General features: G+C 54.8%; 1 protein-coding gene across 1 annotated transcript in view; it reads right to left on the bottom strand.

The window, feature by feature from the left end:
• Positions 1-12,727, bottom strand: part of TMEM255B (transmembrane protein 255B) — a 39,439-nt gene extending 26,712 nt beyond the window's left edge. The window contains exons 1-3 of the mRNA XM_043583608.1: positions 12,676-12,727; positions 8,095-8,234; positions 5,485-5,547 (exon numbers count right to left, since the gene is read on the bottom strand). Coding sequence (XP_043439543.1) covers positions 5,485-5,547; positions 8,095-8,234; positions 12,676-12,721 — 249 coding nt within the window. The 5' untranslated portion in view covers positions 12,722-12,727. The remainder of the gene's footprint in view (positions 1-5,484; positions 5,548-8,094; positions 8,235-12,675) is intronic.
• Positions 12,728-18,991: the final 6,264 nt, after the last annotated feature.

The following is an 18,991-nucleotide window of genomic DNA, read 5'->3' as shown; positions in this document are numbered from 1 at the left end:
CCCCAGAAGCTTGAGAGGAGAAGGGTGAAGAAGCCATGAACTCCTGTCCCCAAAGTGTTGCCGGCAGCCTGTAAGACGCTGCAAAGAGGGCTTGCCCTCAAATGCCCCGCACGTGGCTCCCTATGTCTGTGTCCAGGTTCCTGTGGCGGAGTGAGGGCATCCAAGGTCAGGCAGCCTCCAGGACACCAGTCACTAGTGAGACCTGCAGAGGGGACGTGGGGTCCAGCAGGCCCCGCACCCTCCACCTGCTTCTCAGGCGTTTGCTGTGGACGTCGGCAGGTTTCCTCCCGATGACCTCTGGGTCCCCAGTCCAGGACTTCGGACTACCGTGCCTGGAGGCCTAGGGTCCCTCCTCCCCCGCCACTCCCAGGCTGGTCTGGGGGGCACAGGCCACCTCAACTTCTGTGTGACAAGGTGAGAGGCTGGACACACCCCGTCAGGGCCCCCAATGTCCAGACCCGCAGCAGAAGCAAAGCAGGAGAGGAGGGAGGACCCAGCCGGGACCCCATCACACAGCACAGGACGACAGGCTCCCTATGGACCAGGCACCTGCGGTTTCCTGGTGGTTCCATTAGTTCAGCTGACGTTTTTACACCACGTTCCAGTGTTTCAGGGTCTCATCTCTGTCTGTGTGTCTGCATGTCTGTATGTGTCTGTCTGTGTGTCTGTGTGTGTCTATATGTGTGTCTCTGGGTGTGTCTGTGTGTGTCTGTGTGTGTCTCTGTACGTCTGTATATGTGTCTGCATGTGTGTCTGTGTATCTGCATGTCTATGTGTGTCTATATTTGTGTCTGTGTGTGTGTCTCTGTGTGTCCTTCTGTCTCTGTGTGCGTCTGTGTGTCTGTGTGCACACACATGGAGGCAGGTGGACAGTTTGCACACCGCTCTCAGCCCCCCCCCGCCCCCTGCCTCTGGGGCTGTGTGGATGGCTGGGCTGATATTGAACTTGATGATCTGTGCATCTGTCTGGTGAGGAGAAGCCAGCAACTCACCATCAGTGGGAAAATAGGAAAAGCTGACTCACTCTGGGGCATTTTTTGGACATCACAGGAAGTCAATGTGGTGATGGGCGGAGGTAATGGTTCAGCCACTGTAACGATTGGATCCCACCTCTCAAGTTGAACAAACCATTTACAGATGAAATGGTGCTATCTGGTAATTGTTCCAAAATAATACAGGAAGGGAAGAAATGGGTGAGAGATAACTGGCCATGAGATTCATTGGGCTCTAGGGCCTACTTTTGTATATGTTTAATTTTTTAATGTTTATTTATTACTGAGAAAGAGAGAGAGTGCCAGCAGGGGAGGGGCAGAGAGAGAGGGAGACACAGAATTGGAAGCAGGCTCCAGGCTTTGAGCTGTCAGCACAGAGCCTGATATGGGTCTTGAACACACGAACCGTGAGATCATGACCTGAGCCGAAATCAAGGGGTCAGATGCTAAACTGACTGAGCCACCCAGGTGCCCCTAAATTTCTTATCGTAAAAAAAAACAAAAAGAAATCAAGAAAGAAGAAAGCATTCTTACATATGTGGATGCACTTGAAATGCATTCTCTCTTTCTCTGACATTTTCTCAGCTTGCTATTTACAGACTCCTTTCGAAGCAACCGCACCCGGGGGGCTCAGGAACAGTGAGTGACATTGGCACCACCCCACCCCCACCCCCGGACACCTGCTCCAGGCCAACACTGTACTGAACCTCCTCACACAGGTGTTCCCAGCAGCCCTGGAAATGGGGAAACTGAGGCCCAGAAAGGTCAAGTAAGTTTCCCAAGATCACACCACCCTAGTAGTGGACACAGGTCTCAGTCTCCATCAACATGAAGTCAAACGTTAGAGTGTGGTGCGCTCACCCTACAAAGTTAGTCCGGAAGAGCCCCTCCTCACCAGGGGAAATGGGGCTGCACAGGGTCACAGACGACTCCCGTCCGCAGGCTCTGGTCTGGGAAGCCGGGGCCCCATCTTGCCAGGCACACAGAAGCTTGCAGGTAAGATGGGCCCCACACTGCTCTCTTACTAAAGCCTCCGAAACAGACCTCCAGCATCCAGACTGGACAGGAAGAAACAAAACTATGTCTGTCTGTGGGCGACATGATCTTACGGATGGAAAGCCCTAAGGGATCCACTTGAAATGATTAAAACAAATGAATGAGTTCCACAGAGCTACAGGATACAAGATCAGCATAGAAAAACTTATTGTATTTTTACACCCATTTAATGGACAATCCAAAAATGAAGTTACGGGAAAAAATATATTCCTAATACCCTCAAAAAGAATAAAACACTTAGGAATAAACTTAAAGGGAGCGCGAAACTTAAGACACTTAACAAAATATTGTTGAGGACAACGTAAAAAGATCTAAAAAACTAGGAAAACATCGCAAGTTCATGGGTGAGGATACTTAACATCTCTCAGCCAGATACACTCCCTAAGCTGATGTACAGGTTGAGCAGAATCCAGCTGACCTCTCCGCAGAAACTGGCAAGCTGATTCTAACACTCGTGTGAAATTGCAAAGACAGAGAATAACCAGAACAGTCCTGGAAAAGAGGAACAAAGTAGGAGGACTCGAGTTCTGGTTTCAAAACTCACTACAAAGCACCAGTGACTGAGACAGCACACATCGACACGAACACTGGCCCGTGGAGGAAAAGCACTGTGGCTGACAAGGCCACCAAGACCATTCGGAGCAACTGGTGCCAGGACAACAGAGCAGCCACCGGCAAAAAGATGGAATGTGGACCCCATCTCACAACATATGCAAACACTGACTCAGAATGGACCAAAGACTTAAACGTAAGTGACAAAACTCAAAAACACAGGGCGTAAATCTTCACAATCTTGGAACTGGTGTGGGACACCTAGACCAAGAGCACAGGTGACGAGAGAGAAAATACACACCTGGGGCTTCCTCAAAACTGCAAGCTTCTGTGCTCAAGGGAGACAATATTGGCAAATCACGTACCTGACAAAGGACTGGCCTCTGGCCATAAAGGGTCTGACCCCTGAAGGAGAGGAACACAAGTCACCCAGTTTAAACATCTGCAAGGGACCTGAATAGACGTTTGTCTAAAAACAGATGTAGAGAAGGCCAAGAAGGTCACAGAAGGAAGCCCAAGGTCACTAGTCACGGAAGAAATACCACAGTGAGATACCATGACGTTCCCACCAGGAGGGCTGGGAAGGGCTGGGGACACTGGAGACCCCGAACGCGCTGGCGGGCATGTAAGACGGTGGCCCCACGACAGCAACTCCACTGCTAGCACCGTGCCCCATGTTCACACTCGCCTCGAAGCCCAAGGCGGCGGCCTCCCCAGGGACCAGCACTGACGAACGGACACAGAATGTACCCCATCCATTTGCTGGAACATGACTTAGCCATAAAGCACCACGGTCCTGACACAGGCGGCCACGGGGATGAACCTGGAAAGCACTATGCTGAGTGACAGATGTGGGCCAGGCCGTGCACACAGTCCAGACCAAAAGCAGGTTAGTGGTCCCCCAGGGCTGGACACGGGCGCCGACAGGGTGGTTTCTGTTTGAAAGGAAGAAATGTCCTCAAATTGGCTGTGGTGGTGGTTGCACACACCCGTTATATGCTAAAGCCACTGCATTTTACACGTTAAAGGGGTGAGTTATGTCTCAATAAAGCTCTTTTTAAAAGGTAAAGAAACAGGCGTCCCCGGACCAAACTGGGTCCTCACCACCCACGTGGCAGCCGCCTGGCCTCCGGCTTCACAGCCGGCTCTGAGCCTTGAGGAAACTGCGTGGAAAAGCAGGTCAGGAGGCTCTCAGCCTGCAGAGCCAGGCAGGAGCACTGACAGAGACCTCAACAGGACAGGCGATCAGGCAGGGAGGGGTCACAGAGGCAGGGGCGGGTCCGCAGGGGGGGCACAGAGGCAGGGGCGGGGCCGGAGAGCGGGCAGGGGCGGGGCCGGAGGGGGGGGGGGTGCACAGAGGCAGGGGCGGGGCCGGAGACACCAGAGGCCGCGGGAGGGAAACCGGACCAAGGCCCGGGACCTGGTAACACCCCTGACAGCGGGGTTCCAGCTTCTCCCCACCCCCACCAGGAGGCCCTCTCTATCCAAAAGCAGCGTTTGCTGCAGAGAACGATCTTTGTGCTTGACCGCTCCTGGCAGCCCTAAATCCCTGACCTCTCCTGGGGACAGCGACACTTGAATGTGTTAAAGCTTGGGAGCAAATCGCTTTTCCCACTGCAGACTCCTAACCATGGCCCCAGCGGGGGCACAGAAAGACCTTGGCAAGAATCTTCAAGGGCGCCACCTCCAGGGCTCCTTCTGGATTCTGGACGCCTCCCTCCTGCAGGAGATCTGCCCAGAGGCCAGGGCTTCAAGGACCCCGAGGGCTGACCCCCCAGATCCCCCTACACCAGCACCAGCCAGGCAAGGACGGTGGGGTCACGCACCGCCTGGGGACCTGGCAGGAGCATGGGGTCCCTCTGTCCCCCTCTTCTTAGCCAGCGGCCCAGGGTGGCAACCCACCCTTCCTCTCCCCCAAACTCAGGGTAAAACACTTCTTGCTGCCAGAATCCAAACCTCTTTGTCATGCTTCCTCCCCGGCCCCATCCCAGGACCACCCTCAATTGGCCAGGCTCCTTCTGCCCCAGGGGCCACTTTCTCATCACGCAGTTATGACAGCGGCCACCACAGCCAAACCACAGGCCTTCCCTCTCAGCCAGGGAATGGGGGGCACATGGGGTCATGTACTGCAGCCCCTCACACAGTGGACCCCAAGGCAGGTGACCGCAGATTTGGGAATAAGTAGGATGAAGCCAATGCAGGCAGGCGTTAGAGGTGAGTAGGAACCGGCCATGTGGCCCCAAGTCCCCCTGAACTGCTGTCAGAATTCAACACCAGCCCACAGTGAACTGGCAAAATTAACTGCTTACCCTTGGGGCTGTGTCCCCAAAGCAAACAGATCCCAAATCGAAATCATTGATAAAAACACCACGTTCACAAAACCGATCGAGGCTGGCGGTAGTCTACTCCAGGACGTGGGGGACAGGGGTCCACCAGGGACCAGACATGGGGGACAAGCGTGGGGGCCGGGCAAGGTCTGGACTTCCTCTCTGTCAAGTCTGAGTGAGTTTGGCTCCTCTGGCCTTTGCATCTCCCCCCTCTCCTTGGCCTGCGGGAGCCTATACATCATCCTTTAATTTGCTAACCCCCAACCCACCCCATACCCCAAACTCTTCTTTCTGTGCCTCAACTTCAGCTGCCAGGACCACCATCTGAGTCTGTAGGTTTCACCCTACAATCCTAGAAGCAACTGTCACTTAGACTAATTGTGAAGGACGCCCATAAGCCCTGAGGCCAGAGTTGTACAGTGCACAGCCTGGGGAACCTGGGCCCGGATCCTCAGTTGCTGGATTGGGGCCAGGGGCTTCCCCAGGAATACTAGCTGTAGCCATAACATAACACACTCTTACTGCCCATGTTTGAAAGAAACAACGTACATTCTTACCATCTGCCTCCGGTTCTCCACCAGGTTGATGCCGATAATCCCCAAGAAAGCTCCAAAGCCCAGCTAGAGGGAAACGGAGAAGGTGCCCGGTTAGCACACGGAGGCTTAGAGCTCGCAGGGATCAGCAAATCAGAGGCCGCCCCCTCGAAAACATCTTACCAAAGGGGCAAAGTCACCCCTCCCCAACCACCTTCACCACCTAGCGGCCCACAGGCTCGTGCCCGTCTGGGTGGCATCTCGGGCTCCACCAAAGCCAGTGGTAGGAATAAAAGCCACTGAAATGCAACCCGTTCAAACAATTTAACTCTTGATCACAGAATAGGGCAGCACAGGCCCCTCACCTCCGGCCTGAGGGACAGCCCCTCACGGTTACCCAGAGGGTGAGGGGCCCACCTGCTTTCCCCCAGACCTGGCGGCAGTCCAAGCCAGAGGCTGGCTCCTCAGGGAAGGTGTGGGGACCAGGCGCCCATAGGTGAGCCGGCAGACAGGTAATCATGGGAGGGGAGGAGGTAAAAGGAGGGAAGGAGGCTCCAGCAGGAGGAGGATGCTGAGGGGCGTCTCCCTATCCTGGAGACAGCCTCAGCTCCCGGCCTCCTCACCTCAAAACCAGGGACCCAGGGCCAGGCTGGACCCTCCACTGAGTGTGGTTCCCTCAGCTTGAGTGACGTGGGACAAGGGACAACGGAGGTGAGCGGCTGGGTAGGGGCCCTGCCTGCCCCTGAGTTTGGGAGGCACCTCCGTGGGCGCTCAAGTCCACGGTGTCAAATTTAATGCCCTGAAAGTCTGACCGCCTTACGGCCACAGAAGCCTGTATCTGTAATGGTGAACGGTGCCTGTGGAGACGGACACATGTGCACAGAGGAAGTTTCCACCTGTAACTGAAGAATTCTCAAGGAGGAAAGGTGAACGTTTTCTTCACGTCCAGCTCCACAGCTCAAAACCATCAGAATTCCAGGCCAACATAATGTATTAAGGTGTTTCCATTAAGTTTCGCCAACTGGCATGCTCTTTCCAAGATGTGCCTCCAGCTGTGGCTTCATCCTGAGAACTGCTGCTGTCATGCCCACGTGGGACGCGGGGTCTCCTAGGAAGGGACGTTTACCCACATCGTCTTCAGGTGGATTTCATCTGGTCTCCGTAGCTCACCTTCAGAACTGGCCACTGCCCGGGAACCTGGCTCTGCCAGAGGCTTGGCCTTGGGGGGGGGGGGGTCCTCACAGCCCTGGCCCCGTGTCCAGGGGTCCCCCCACAACACCCGGCAGGAAAGTAGGGCCCCAACATATTGGCAGCTCTTAACATTTTACTGATAAAACTTTTTCTGCACAGACCCTATGTGTTTACTCATAAACAACACATAAGTAGATAATATAGGTTTATAAAACATAGACAAAAAATAAAAATAAAGTATTAATATAAAGATGAAGTGGGAGCGCCTGGGTGGCTCAGTCGGTCAAGCATCCGACTCTTGATCTCCGCTCAGGTCATGACCCCAGGGTCGTGGGATCGAGCGCCGTGTCGGGCTCTGTGCTGACACCACGGAGCCTGCTTGGGATTCTCTCTCCCTCTGTCTCTGCCCCTCCCCTGAGCTCTCTTTCCCTCTATCTCTCTTAAAAGAAATAAATAAACTTGAAAAAAAATTTTAATAGAGATAAAGTGAACAATGTATGTGAAATATTTTTAAATATTTAATGTCAAAACCTTTCCATCCTTGCTAAAAATGTTACTAATGTTATTACTAATCTTGATACTTTTAGTGACAGTAATGTGATTAAAAGATCTTCATTAAAAAAGAAAACCTTGGGGCGCCTGGGTGGCGCAGTCGGTTAAGCGTCCGACTTCAGCCAGGTCACGATCTCGCGGTCCGTGAGTTCGAGCCCCGCGTCGGGCTCTGGGCTGATGGCTCAGAGCCTGGAGCCTGTTTCCGATTCTGTGTCTCCCTCTCTCTCTGCCCCTCCCCCATTCATGCTCTGTCTCTCTCTGTCCCAAAAATAAATAAACATTGAAAAAAAAATAAAAAAAGAAAAAAGAAAAAAGAAAACCTTGATTTAGCATTTTTGACACAGCAGCTCTGGGTTCTGGTGCATTTTAAGGGCCTCATAGCTGATAAAGGCCCCTTCCAGACTCCTGTCCAGTGTATGTCCTTGGAGCAAGTTCTACTGCTAACAACAGTGGATGTGAATTCATAGTTCAAAAAAATCTCCCTGATAATTCTGAATCTGGGTGGCCCTTCTTGCCAGATCTGATTAGGCTGTCCCCAATTTGCTGCGTGGCGTTACTGCCCGAAATATGAAGTTAGCAGTTGGTGACGCCCTCTGCTGCCGCCCCCACAAGATGGAGTGAGGAACACTACCCTCCGCAGGGGGGTCTTTGCAGGACTCAATTAAAGCTGTGGTCAGAGCGCTGTCTCGGGGCTGGAATCCGGCCGTCAGGGCTGGTCTCTGCACCCCCTCCCGCCCCTGCTCCAGGCCCCCGTCAAGACCAGTTGACAGCAACCACCACCCACACAGGGCCCGGGAGGGGACACGGGTGCCTCTGGGGACAGACTCTGCCGGCCACAAGCCCCGACATGGCGCAGCCCTCCCGCACACCCCCAGGGGTGGCCACACTCACAATGACCCCTGGGTAGTAGCCCCCCACGGTCACGTTCTCTGTCCTGGTGGTGGCAGCGAGGCCGATGGTCAGGATACAGACGGACGCCACCAGCAGCGACCCCACAAACCAAAGTGAGGTCTTTCTTCTGGCAAACCCTTCTGGAAGGAGGACAAACAGGAACTGTTAGCAAGGGGATGGGCTCAGAGCGGGGCCCAGCAAACAGCACCTGCCTCGCCATGCTGCTCTCGGGCCACAGGCTCCGAGGACCCCAGACCACCCGCACGTGCCACACCCTCTTCCCAGTTGCCCTGTTTCTCTGGGTGGGGACTCGGGGTCTCCCTCGTCACCTGCCAACCCACCCGAAATGTTTCATCCCCGCTCCTCGACATCCGCCTCCCCTGCCCTGCAGCTCCCACTGCAACCAGTGACCCTCACTCCAGCATTTAGCACCCAGGTCCCAGAACCCCAGACGATGAACCTCATGCGGGCAAGTGGGGGTGTGATTTCCCTGCTCCCTGCCACCTGACACCGTGCCTGCAGGCTAGGTGCTCAAGGGTCCATGCCACCAGGACTCACCCCCAAACCAGTGCCCTCCGAAGCCTTCATCCTGGCAGCCCACACAGCAGAGGTCACGCTCGGCCACTTACTGAGCACCCACTGTGTGCAGACCCTCCCCCGTCCTCGAACCCCACACGCCTGCCCTGCTCCAGACTGCAGGGGGGCCTTGCACTCAGCAGGCCACTCTGCTCCGTGCAGTGCCACCCAAGCTGTCCCCACCCACCATCCACCCCCAGGACCCCGCTCAGTGTCAAACCCACGAATGGCTACATCATAAGGGGGGGCAGAAAGGACTCAGGAGCGCATTGGAGCCTGCCACTGCCCACCCGGACACCCATCCCCTTGCCTTTGTTAACAGCCTGTTATTGGATGCAGAAGTGTGAAGGGCGCATCCTACAGCCTCTGCTCCAGCTGTACAGTTACATTCTTGCCAAATAATAGTCCATCTGTCTGTCCGTCTGTCCGTCCAAGCAAAGGATGCCCCATAGGCCCGGCAGACATCTCTTAAAGGAGCCTGTCCCTTGCCTTTCTCCCTGTCATCCTTCCCACTGCCTGGAATATGAGCAGAAAGGCAGAGCCCCAGGCAGCCATTTTGGGCCATGAGGGAACCTTGTGCACAGAGGCAGCACTTGCAGAATGGCAGAGCAGGAAGACGGCCCTGGTTGTTACCTTGGAACTTGAGCAGCAGGATAAAGTCCCTGGACTACGGCTGCTACCTGGGATGTCCCGAGGTTTGTAGGCAAACCTAATTCCAGGTGGCACAGAACTCAAGAAGGCAGCCAGAAAGGAGAACTTGCCATTGCCTGGCCCTCCCTCAAGTCTCAAATTCTGGGTTTCTCATTGCCCTAACTTTCTTCCTTGTGGTGTGTCTCAGGGAGGCAGGGAAGCCCCGTTTACAGCAACTACCCCCCTGCCCCGTGCCCCATCAGCGGCAGCCACACCACGGAGACAGTTTGCCGGGAGAGGCCAAGGCAAGACTCCACTCCGAGCCCAACCAGGCTGTTGGCTTGTGTTTTGTTTTATGATGGGTTTTTTAATTTTAATTTTTTTAGAGATAAAGAGAGATGGGGGAGAGGGGACAGAGAGAGAGGGAGAGAGAGAGAGAGAGAGAGAGAGAGAGAGAGAATCCCAAGCAGGCTCCTCATCATCTGCACAGAGCCCCATGCAGAGCTCGAGCCCACCACCCTGGGATCGTGACCCGAGCTGAGATCAAGAGTCATACACTTAGCCCACTGAGCCACCCAGGCGCCCCAGGCTTTTGCTTTCTGGAAGCTTAGCCATCTTGAGCCCTGTGATTCAGAACCAAATCAGGATGCAAGGAATACAGGTCTTTGCCTGCACTGAAGTTCTTCTGTCAACACTGTGTGTGCTCAGTGGGGGGCCAGCTGCACGCGGGAGTTTGTGCGTGTGCTCTGGAAGGTTTGTGCCTGAATTTACAATTCTGTGGCCCTGCCAGCAACGCTCAACGGCCAGTCAAGTAATGACCAGGTGGTCACGCGCTCAGACATGAACTACACAGACAAAATCACTGTGCAAGCTCAGGCAACGCGCTTCTCTTGTGCCGTTTTTCCTAACTGGAGGCATCGCATATCTTACGCCCAAGACCACCAGCCAGATGTCTCAGCGCCTGTTCCCGCCACAGCACAACAACCCCTGGGGCCTTGTCCCTTAGCCCCTCAGTGGCACCAGTGCCACCTGCCTGCAGGAACATCGTCAGATCCACTAGTGACACTCAGACACGCTGATGACAGCGGAGCAAAAACCTAAACACGTCTCCTTCGGGATGGTGGTCATCCCCCTGAGGCCCATTCCGTCATGGTCTCCCGAGTCCGGCTTTCCCTCCAAGGCTCAGGCCCTCAAGATGCTGTCACCCCACGGCATTGCGGGAATAGTTAACAGGAGGCCGAGGACAGCGGCCCCACTCGTGCAGGGCACCAGAAAGCGTGGCTCCGGCCAGCTGTGGTGTCTGGACTCGAGAGAGGCAGAATCCTGACCTTATAAATACAGGAGATGGCATAAAAACAAGGGAATGAGAAATAAACTCAAGAAGAAGGCAGGACATCTTCACAATTACCCTACAACACATTGTTAGATCAGGTTTCAGAGACGAAAGGGTTGTGCACTACAGGAAGCCCCCAGCGCCCCGTGGACCACCCCCGGATCCTCCTACCCATCAGCAGGGCCGTTAGTATGTGTGGTTACAAATGGTGCACCCTCAAGACAAACATCTGTCCAGTCTGCCACACCCAGGCAGCCTCCCGGATCGGCCATGTGGTCTCGAGCTGCCCAGAGGAGAAGCCCGTGGGGTGGGGGCTGTCTGGCCCGTCTGCCACTGGAGCCTGTGCCTGGCTCAGACAGGCAGATCTGGAGGCACCAACCTCAGCTTCCCGACCTGGAAAGTGGAGACGATGGCAACACCTGCGTTAGCCGCCTCTTAAGGGCCTTGCGGCCCCAGCGCGAGGACCTCGGGGAAAGCCCCCCCACTCCCCACTGAGGTGAGCGGAGTGAATCCATCAGCCAGGGCGGAGGGAACAGTAGCACAGTCCCGGCTCTAAGCCGGCTCTCCAGCTTGAGGGGAAGGCCACCAGCCATCTCCGCGTGGTGCTCACGTCTTTCCCTGCCTGTGTGTCCATCCCTCCTAGAGCATCTGAGCCACGTAGGCCCTCCCTTGCCCCGCACCCCAGCCCCAGCCCTCTCCCAAGCCACGGCTCCCGTGGCAGTCTGGCCACGTCTAGACTGGATGGGCTGCAGTTCCTGTCACCAAGACGGTGTCGGGGGGAGGGGGAGCGCTTGGAAGCCCCCCCGTCACCGCCTCCCTGCCAGCAGGGCCTTGGTGTCCCAGGGAGAAGAATGTACTCACTTCCTCACATGGGGACACCCAGTCACAGAAGCAAAGAGATGCCCCTGTAACTAGACCCAGGCAGAATGGTGTGACTCAGCCATCAGCTTCCCACTGTCTGCTTTGGCATCTGACACACACCAGGGTGCTGACGGTAGAAACATGAACTAGGAAATACCTATGAGGCCACCCCGGCCACACTAAGGTTTAGAATTTTTAAGTAAGAGACCAACTCCTGGTATTACTTTCTTAGTTTATGATTTCTCATCAGAAGAACCAACTAAGTCCAAACTGTTTTAAACCATCACATCCCATTAGCGTAATATGTGATGATGGCTAGTTAGACCATTGCGTCCCGCTAGTGTAATACATGATGACGGTTAGTTAAGAACAGGCATCATTATCATCACTAGTGAGAAACCTGTCTGGAGGACGAAACGCATGGGAATCAGTCTGCCGCAGAGCACTGTGCCTTGGAGTTGGAGGTGCAGGGCTGTTCTTTCGAGAAGCCAGATTCCTTGGCTATTATTCAAAACTCAAACACCACTAACTCATCTGGTTTTTAGTAAGACCTTCCAAAGATGCTGGAGGCAGAAGCCACTGGGTGTGTGTGGGTGGGGGGGACGGGATCACCTATGGGGGGGAAACAGCAGGAGGTGGCTGGTGTCCCCCCCGCCCCCAGCGTCTCAGGGAGTCCTCCTTTCTTTTCTTTCCAAACCTTCCCCTCCCCCCTCAGGAAAACACACCCGCATCCTTCCAGGCCTGGGGCCTGTCCAGATGCATCTGGGCTTGGTCCGGCCAATCAAAGAACCCAGGGTTCCAGGACTCGTGGGCCAGAGGATGCAGGGGATTGGAACGGAGCTGCACCAAACCATGAGAAGAAGCCACCGGTTGTTGAAACAAGTTCTAGAAATGTGTGCAGGCTGAGCTAGGGCAGGGGAGGCTGAGGGCAGTGTGGGTGTCAGCTGGGAAGTGGGAGCCTGCTGTCTGTGGTAACAGACGTGGGAACAGACAAGGGAGACCCAGAAGCTGAGACAGGCAAGCAGGGAGAAAGGGCAGAGCCTGGCCAGGAGAGAACCTGTGTCAGGACAAGGTCCCAAAGGTGAAGCCCCAGGGTTGCTGGAAGGAGCTGTGGATCTGGCCTTTACCCCCCCAACCCCCACCCCAGCCCATGACCTGCCTGCATGCCGGTACCCCTTCACCTGTGTTGTCCAGCAGGGCCAGGGGCCCGGGCACCGGTGGCTGCATCTCAGGGGAGAGCACTGGCTGTCTGGCCGTGGATCAGTGAGGATCAGTGTCCAGGAGCACCGCCCCTTCTCTGTGCTCAGACCGCCTCCTTCCCACCTGCGCTCCCTCCCTCCCCCCTCCTCCCACTGGTCCTGCATGTGTGTGTTGGGGAGGGGTGCTGAGGGCCTGAGGCAGACCCACTGGAAAGTCCCCCTGGATTTCTGGTCGGTGCCCGCAGGTCTCAGGCTGCAGAGGGGAGGGATGCAGGGAGGCCACATTCAGCCCCCTGTTGGCCCACCTGCCCCAACAGGGCTCCTGGGGGCAACAGGGACCCGCTTCTGCTCTTGTCCAGGGGTGAGCTCTGGAATGAATGAATGAATGAATGAACAAATGCATAGGCTCTGCAGGCTCCTGTCACGCCCCCACCCATTCACTTTGGCCTGCATCACATTGCTGCAGAGTGAGTGAAATCTCCAGGTCGGATGGGAGCTGCTGGAGGAAGGGATCCCAAGACCCAGTGCTTCACATGGCGGTGAGGAAACAGTCTTGTAAAGACCATTCATACCATTTTCAAATGGTCCCAGCAGGTGTGAGAGGCACCCAGCCTCCCCGGGAATTAGGAGAAAGTCATCAAAAACAACTGTGTGTCGGGGCACCTGGGTGGCTCAGTCGGTTGAGCATCCGACTTCAGCTCAGGTCATGATCTCACGGTCTGTGAGTTCGAGCCCCGAGTCGGGCTCTGTGCTGATGGCTCAGAGCCTGGAGCCTGCTTTGGAGTCTGTGTCTCCCTCTCTCTCTGCCCCTCCCCTGCTCATGCTCTGTCTCTGTCTCTTTCTCTCTCAAAACTAAATAAACATTAAAAAAAATTTTTAAAAAAACCAAAAAACGTGTGTCTTTTCACTCCCGTGTTGTTGGCAAATTGTTGACCGTCAGGCAGGAACTTTGCAGTAACACCGAGTAACATGGACAGGACATGGGGCAAGGACCCTCATTCCCTGCTGCTGCACTGACTTGCACCATGGCCCCTTGGACAGCGACAGGCAGGAAAACAGCAGGTTTGTACCTACAACAAGGCAAACAGGGCTCCCTGCCAAAGGACCTGCCCAAGAGTCAGTTTCTGGAGCCAGGACACCCAATCCAATCCTCTCAAGGCGTGTTTTAATTACTGCGGTCCTGAGCTCGACCCCAACCAGTGACTCCGAATCGGTGGGAGTGCGGTAGCTGTGAAGAAGGCCACTATTCTACAGGGCCCGTCGCCGTGATGGAGAGACGCTGCACACGTGTGCGGCTCGATGCCCCATGTACATCAGCACAGCCACGGGCACAGCCTAAACGCCTACGCCAGGACAGGGCCGTGCTCTGACGCAGACGTGGCACCCCACTGGTGGTTGGGATGGATTAGTACGAGGGCCGTGGGGCAACAATGAGGGCTCACGGGGTTGTGGTGAGTAGGAAGCCCTTATGTGTGTGTCTAAACCTGAAAAACAATGGTCTTCATTCACTGATCCTCTCAATACACATTTGCAGAGCACCCACTGTATGCTAGACATGATCTGTGCACTCGGGAAGCACTGATGAGCCAGTAGACAAAGATCCGAGAGAGCTAGCGTTCTCCTGGAGAAGAGATGCCGACTGGTACATATGGGAAAGGAGGCAAATGCAGAGTAGAGTAGAAGGCAGTACCCACTTTGGGAAAGAGGAACACAGACCAAGCAGGGAAGAAGCAGTGGCAGGAGCCAGCAGCGATTACGTGGTCAGAGTGGGAGGTGAGGGCCAGACCCAGACACGAAGGCTGGGAAGCAGTCAGCATTTCTGACACCCATGCAGAGGCCATGGTGAAGTGGACAGGCCTGGGGAGGGGGTGGGGGTGGGCAAAGACACCAGAGGGCTTACGGGCCAGATGGAGGGTCTCAGGCATTGCCAGGCCCCAGGCTCTGCTCAGAGTGACACGAGGGCCACCAGCCAGGTGTAGAAATACCACCACAGGGTGCCGTGCAGCATGGCAGGTAGAAGGAAAGAGCCCGGTTTAGGGGGCTGAATCCGCTGAGACGTGACAGCAGTTTGGGCCAGGTGGGGAAGTGCAGGGAACGAGCCATGGCCACAGCAGCCTCATGCTGTGGACGTGCAACACCATGGCGTCCGTGTACATACAGATGTGCCAGCCGGAGGAAGCATGGACGTGCAGATACGTGAATGCCACGTAAGCAAGAACAGCTCCAGAGCAGTGTCCCCGCTCGTGTGGGAAACAGATGGCTTTGGGAACCACGTCTAGAGACCTCTGACTCCACTTGCAAAATCATATGTCTTTAAAAGGTTGAAAGAAGGGCGCCTGGGTGGCTCAGTCGGTTGAGCGTCCGACTTCGGCTCAGGTCATGATCTCGCGGTCCGTGAGTTCAAGCCCCGCGTCGGGCTCTGTGCTGACATCTCAGAGCCTGGAGCCTGCTTCGGATTCTGTGTCTCCCTCTCTCTCTGACCCTCGCTCTGACCCATGCTCTGTCTCTCTCTGTCTCAAAAATAAATAAAAAAAACATTTTAAAAAAATAAAAAATAAAAATAAAAAATAAAAGGTTGAAAGACTTGAAAACAATATGGCCTCCCTAGACCCCAGTTGTGAGGGACGGCTGGAAAGGTTGAGGGAACCACGACATTGCCATCAGAGGCACAGAGGGAGAAAACGGGAGCTGCCAGAAAAATAAAGAAATTCAGAGACCAGAGAGTGAAAGGAGATAACACGCTTTTACTGACTTCGCTAAACATTCTGCAGTAAATATTGATGAGAAAAAATAGCCATTTTTAATGGCGTGATTTACTGAAATATAGAAAGATAATCAGAGGAAGGTCTGCCCTCAAGTGGGACCAAAAGGCGCGGGCTCCCCAGCTTCCAGGGCCACGAGGTACACGGTGCTCCCACAGAAAGAGAGTCCCCCACCCCGGGGCTGCAAGCGTGAGCTGCTGCTGGGGTTGCCGTTTTAAGTGAGGCAACTGAGGCCTAGAGAGGTGAGGCAAGCAGCACGCGGCCACACAGCTGGGAAGTGGCGGAGCCGGGAGCAAAGCCTGTGCCCACCACCCTGCAGGGCAACACACTCCACGGTTTGCTGAAAATATATTTAAGATGTGTGTGTGCTACCAGACACGATGGCCTTTTCCGATTGACAAGTCTATACAGGCAACTTTGGATGCCAATTGGAAATGGACAGGTGTTTGAAGTTCTTTCACGGCTGCAAGAGCTCGGCTAGGAAGGGCTCTGGAAGGCGCCCCAGCGCTCAGTGGACTGCAGGGCATCCTGGGATAACCCAGGGCTGCTCCCTTTTGCAGGTGGAGACACCAAGGTCCCAGGAGGCTAGCTGGGTGACCACAAGCGGATGCAGAATTCTTCCAAAGGCTGCACGCGTAACTGCAGGGAGGGTCAGAATTCATTCCTCAGACCCCTCCCCACCGGGAAGCGTCCACCAGTGTGACCACCCAGTGTGACAGGTGCATTAGCTCCTGTGCTGACTGCACCAATGACAATTGTTTACCTGCCTCGACCTGACCCAGGGGCCTGCAGCAAGCCCACCTCTGCAGGGAGCGACAGTCTGGGATCCGGGAAGTTTTTGATTTTTTGTTTTTAATGACGGAAACATAGAGCGCGAGCAGGGGGAGGGCAGGGAGAGAGGGAGACACAGAATCCGAAGCAGGCTCCAGGCTCCGAGCTTTCAGCACAGAGCCTGACGCAGGGCTTAAACCCACAAATCATGACCCGAGCCGAAGTCCAACGTTTAACCCACTGAACCACCCAGGTGCCCCTCAATTTTAGCTTTAGAACCACCCTGTTTGTGTTTTTTTTAATGTTTATTTTTTAATGTTTATTTATTTCTGAGACACAGAGAGACAGAGCATGAGTGGGGGAGGGGCAGAGAGAGAGGGAGACACAGAATCTGAAGCAGGCTCCAGGCTCTGAGCCCGGCATGGGGCTCAAACCCACAGAATAGAAGATCATGACATGAGCCAAAATCAGGCACTCAACCAACTGAGCCACCCCAGCGGCCTGGAGAAAGAGAATCTTAAGCAGTCTCCACGCTCAGCAAAGAGCACAACTGGGGGCCTTGATCCCACAACACTGGGATCATGATCTGAGTGGAAATCAAGAGTCTGATGCTCAACCAAACTGAGCCACCCCAGCACCCCAGATCAGGGAAGTTTTTAAATGTAATTTAATTGAGCTCTCACTAAGACAATTAAGGGGAAATCTGTCCTCTTCCTGTCTGAAGATAATCAAGGGACTGGACAAATTAGTAGTGACGTTAAGAAGATAATTTAGACACATGCACACACCCACCAGGAGCTCTGAGTCCTAGGATATGGCCGTGCCCCTGAGGAAGACCCAGGGCAGAAGGTGGAGGGTGGCGGCCCCACAAGAAGGCGAGGACAGGGATGTCACACAGCAATAACCGGGTGACAGTGATGGTGAAAGGGGAGCAACAGTGGAACAGTCAGAGAACCTGAGAGCCCGGAGAGCTGATCAGCAGGTGAACCGCAGAAACCACAGGAAGGGCCCTGAGTCAGCACAGGCGGGTCCGGCATCGGCGATCCAGTGTATGGGAGAGCCACACCGGCTCCACAGCCTGGAGTCCCTGAGCCACAAAATCACACGTGTGAAAAGGCACCGTATTGTCCCAGGTTTTTGGAAGCCATAGTTCAAGACGTGTGAACTTCATTGGACGTGAGGGTCTTGATGGAGACTGCCTTCGTGGGCTGTTTGCTGTGAAAGCCGGAAGCCAGGAAGCCAAGCCCAAAAGAAGGAAGGTGGGATCCCAGGGCAGGGGGAAGGGGCCCCCAAGGCCGCTCTCAGCTTTCTATCTTCTGCATCTTCTTTGTTCCTCAAACCCTTTGGACGCACAGCACGGCTTCCTGTCTGTCCATCCTGCCACCCGCCACCCCCAGAACCATGGTATCTTTTGCCCTTGACACTTGGGAGCTAACGTGGGAACAGGGGAACCTAGGTCAAAACTGGAAACCTCGGGGGAGGGGGGCGCTCGGGGGGTGGGGAGAGAGGAGGGTGTTCAGTCAGCTGACCATCCGCCTCATGGTTTCAGCTCAGGCCATGATCTTGAGGTTCGTGGGTTTGAGCCCTGCTTTGGGCTCTATGCTGACAGCATGGAGCCTGCTTGGGATCCTCTCTGCCTGTCTCTCTCTGCCTCTCCCCCCCTCTCAAAACAAATAAATAAGTAAACATTTTTTAAAAATTGGGAACATGGTTGCCAGCACGTCCAGGTTTACAAACTCACTCCTGCTAACGTAGCTGCTGCCGCTGAATTGGAGACAGAGGCACAGGCTTCCTGGCCTCCCCATGCTCCCCTGCCCCTCCTCTACCTCGTGTGTCTTCAGGGTGAACTTGAGGGTACTAAGTCCAGGGGGTAAAGGCCCAGCAGCTGAACGGCACTAGCTCCATACTGGAAGCTTCTGTGACCAAGCGGGAAGAGGTGAACCTGGCCAGGACGGCAGCCCCCGCTGTGGACTCTGGTTCCTAAGCTCGGACTCTCCTTTGCCGGGCGAGGGAAGTGCTCAGCTGGTTTCCTGTCCCTGATGAAGAATAAACGATTTGTCCCCCTGGGCTGCAGACAAACAGCATTAACAGGTTGGCATTTCCTCTCCTTTGTAAAGCGCACTCAGCAAACCTCCCCAGTTGACTATGGTTTGGTAAATTGTTATGTTAACAATTATGACACCTGCAGTGTTTTATAAAGCAACTAACTTGGGGCACCCAGGTGGCTCAGTTGGTTGAGCAACCGACTTCGGCTCAGGTCATGATCTCAAAGTTTGTGAGTTGGAGCCCCGCGTTGGGCTCTGTGCTGATAGCTCAGACCCTGGAGCCTGCTTCGGATTCTGTATCTGCCCCTCTCTCTGCCCCTCCCCTGTTCATGTTCTGTGTCTGTCTCCCAATAATAAATAAACATTAAAAAAAATTAAAAAATAAAAAAATAAAGCAACTAACTTAATAAAATCACTAACGTGAGGGGAAAGATCATGTAGGAAAGCAGCTATGACACATGCAGGCTGTTCTCCCCAACACCAAACTCCCTGCTCAGGGTGACAACGCTGTAGTGTCCCCAGACCTCCCCGATATGGACACGGGTCTGGCGAGCGCGAGAAACACACACTCCTCCCCAGAGCGCCTTGCCCAGGGGTGCCATGGCCCCTGCATGCATCCCTTAGGACTGGTTGGGGAGGGGTGGTATGTGGCTCTGACAGAGCACTGACCACACACCTACCACAGTGTGGTCACTGCTTTGCACCCTGTGGCCTTATTTA

This window comes from Prionailurus bengalensis, chromosome A1 (genome assembly GCF_016509475.1).
Source record: "Prionailurus bengalensis isolate Pbe53 chromosome A1, Fcat_Pben_1.1_paternal_pri, whole genome shotgun sequence".
Taxonomy (NCBI): domain Eukaryota; kingdom Metazoa; phylum Chordata; class Mammalia; order Carnivora; family Felidae; genus Prionailurus; species Prionailurus bengalensis.
The sequence above is the reverse complement of the archived record's forward strand: the minus strand, read 5'-3'. Positions and strand labels throughout refer to the sequence as shown.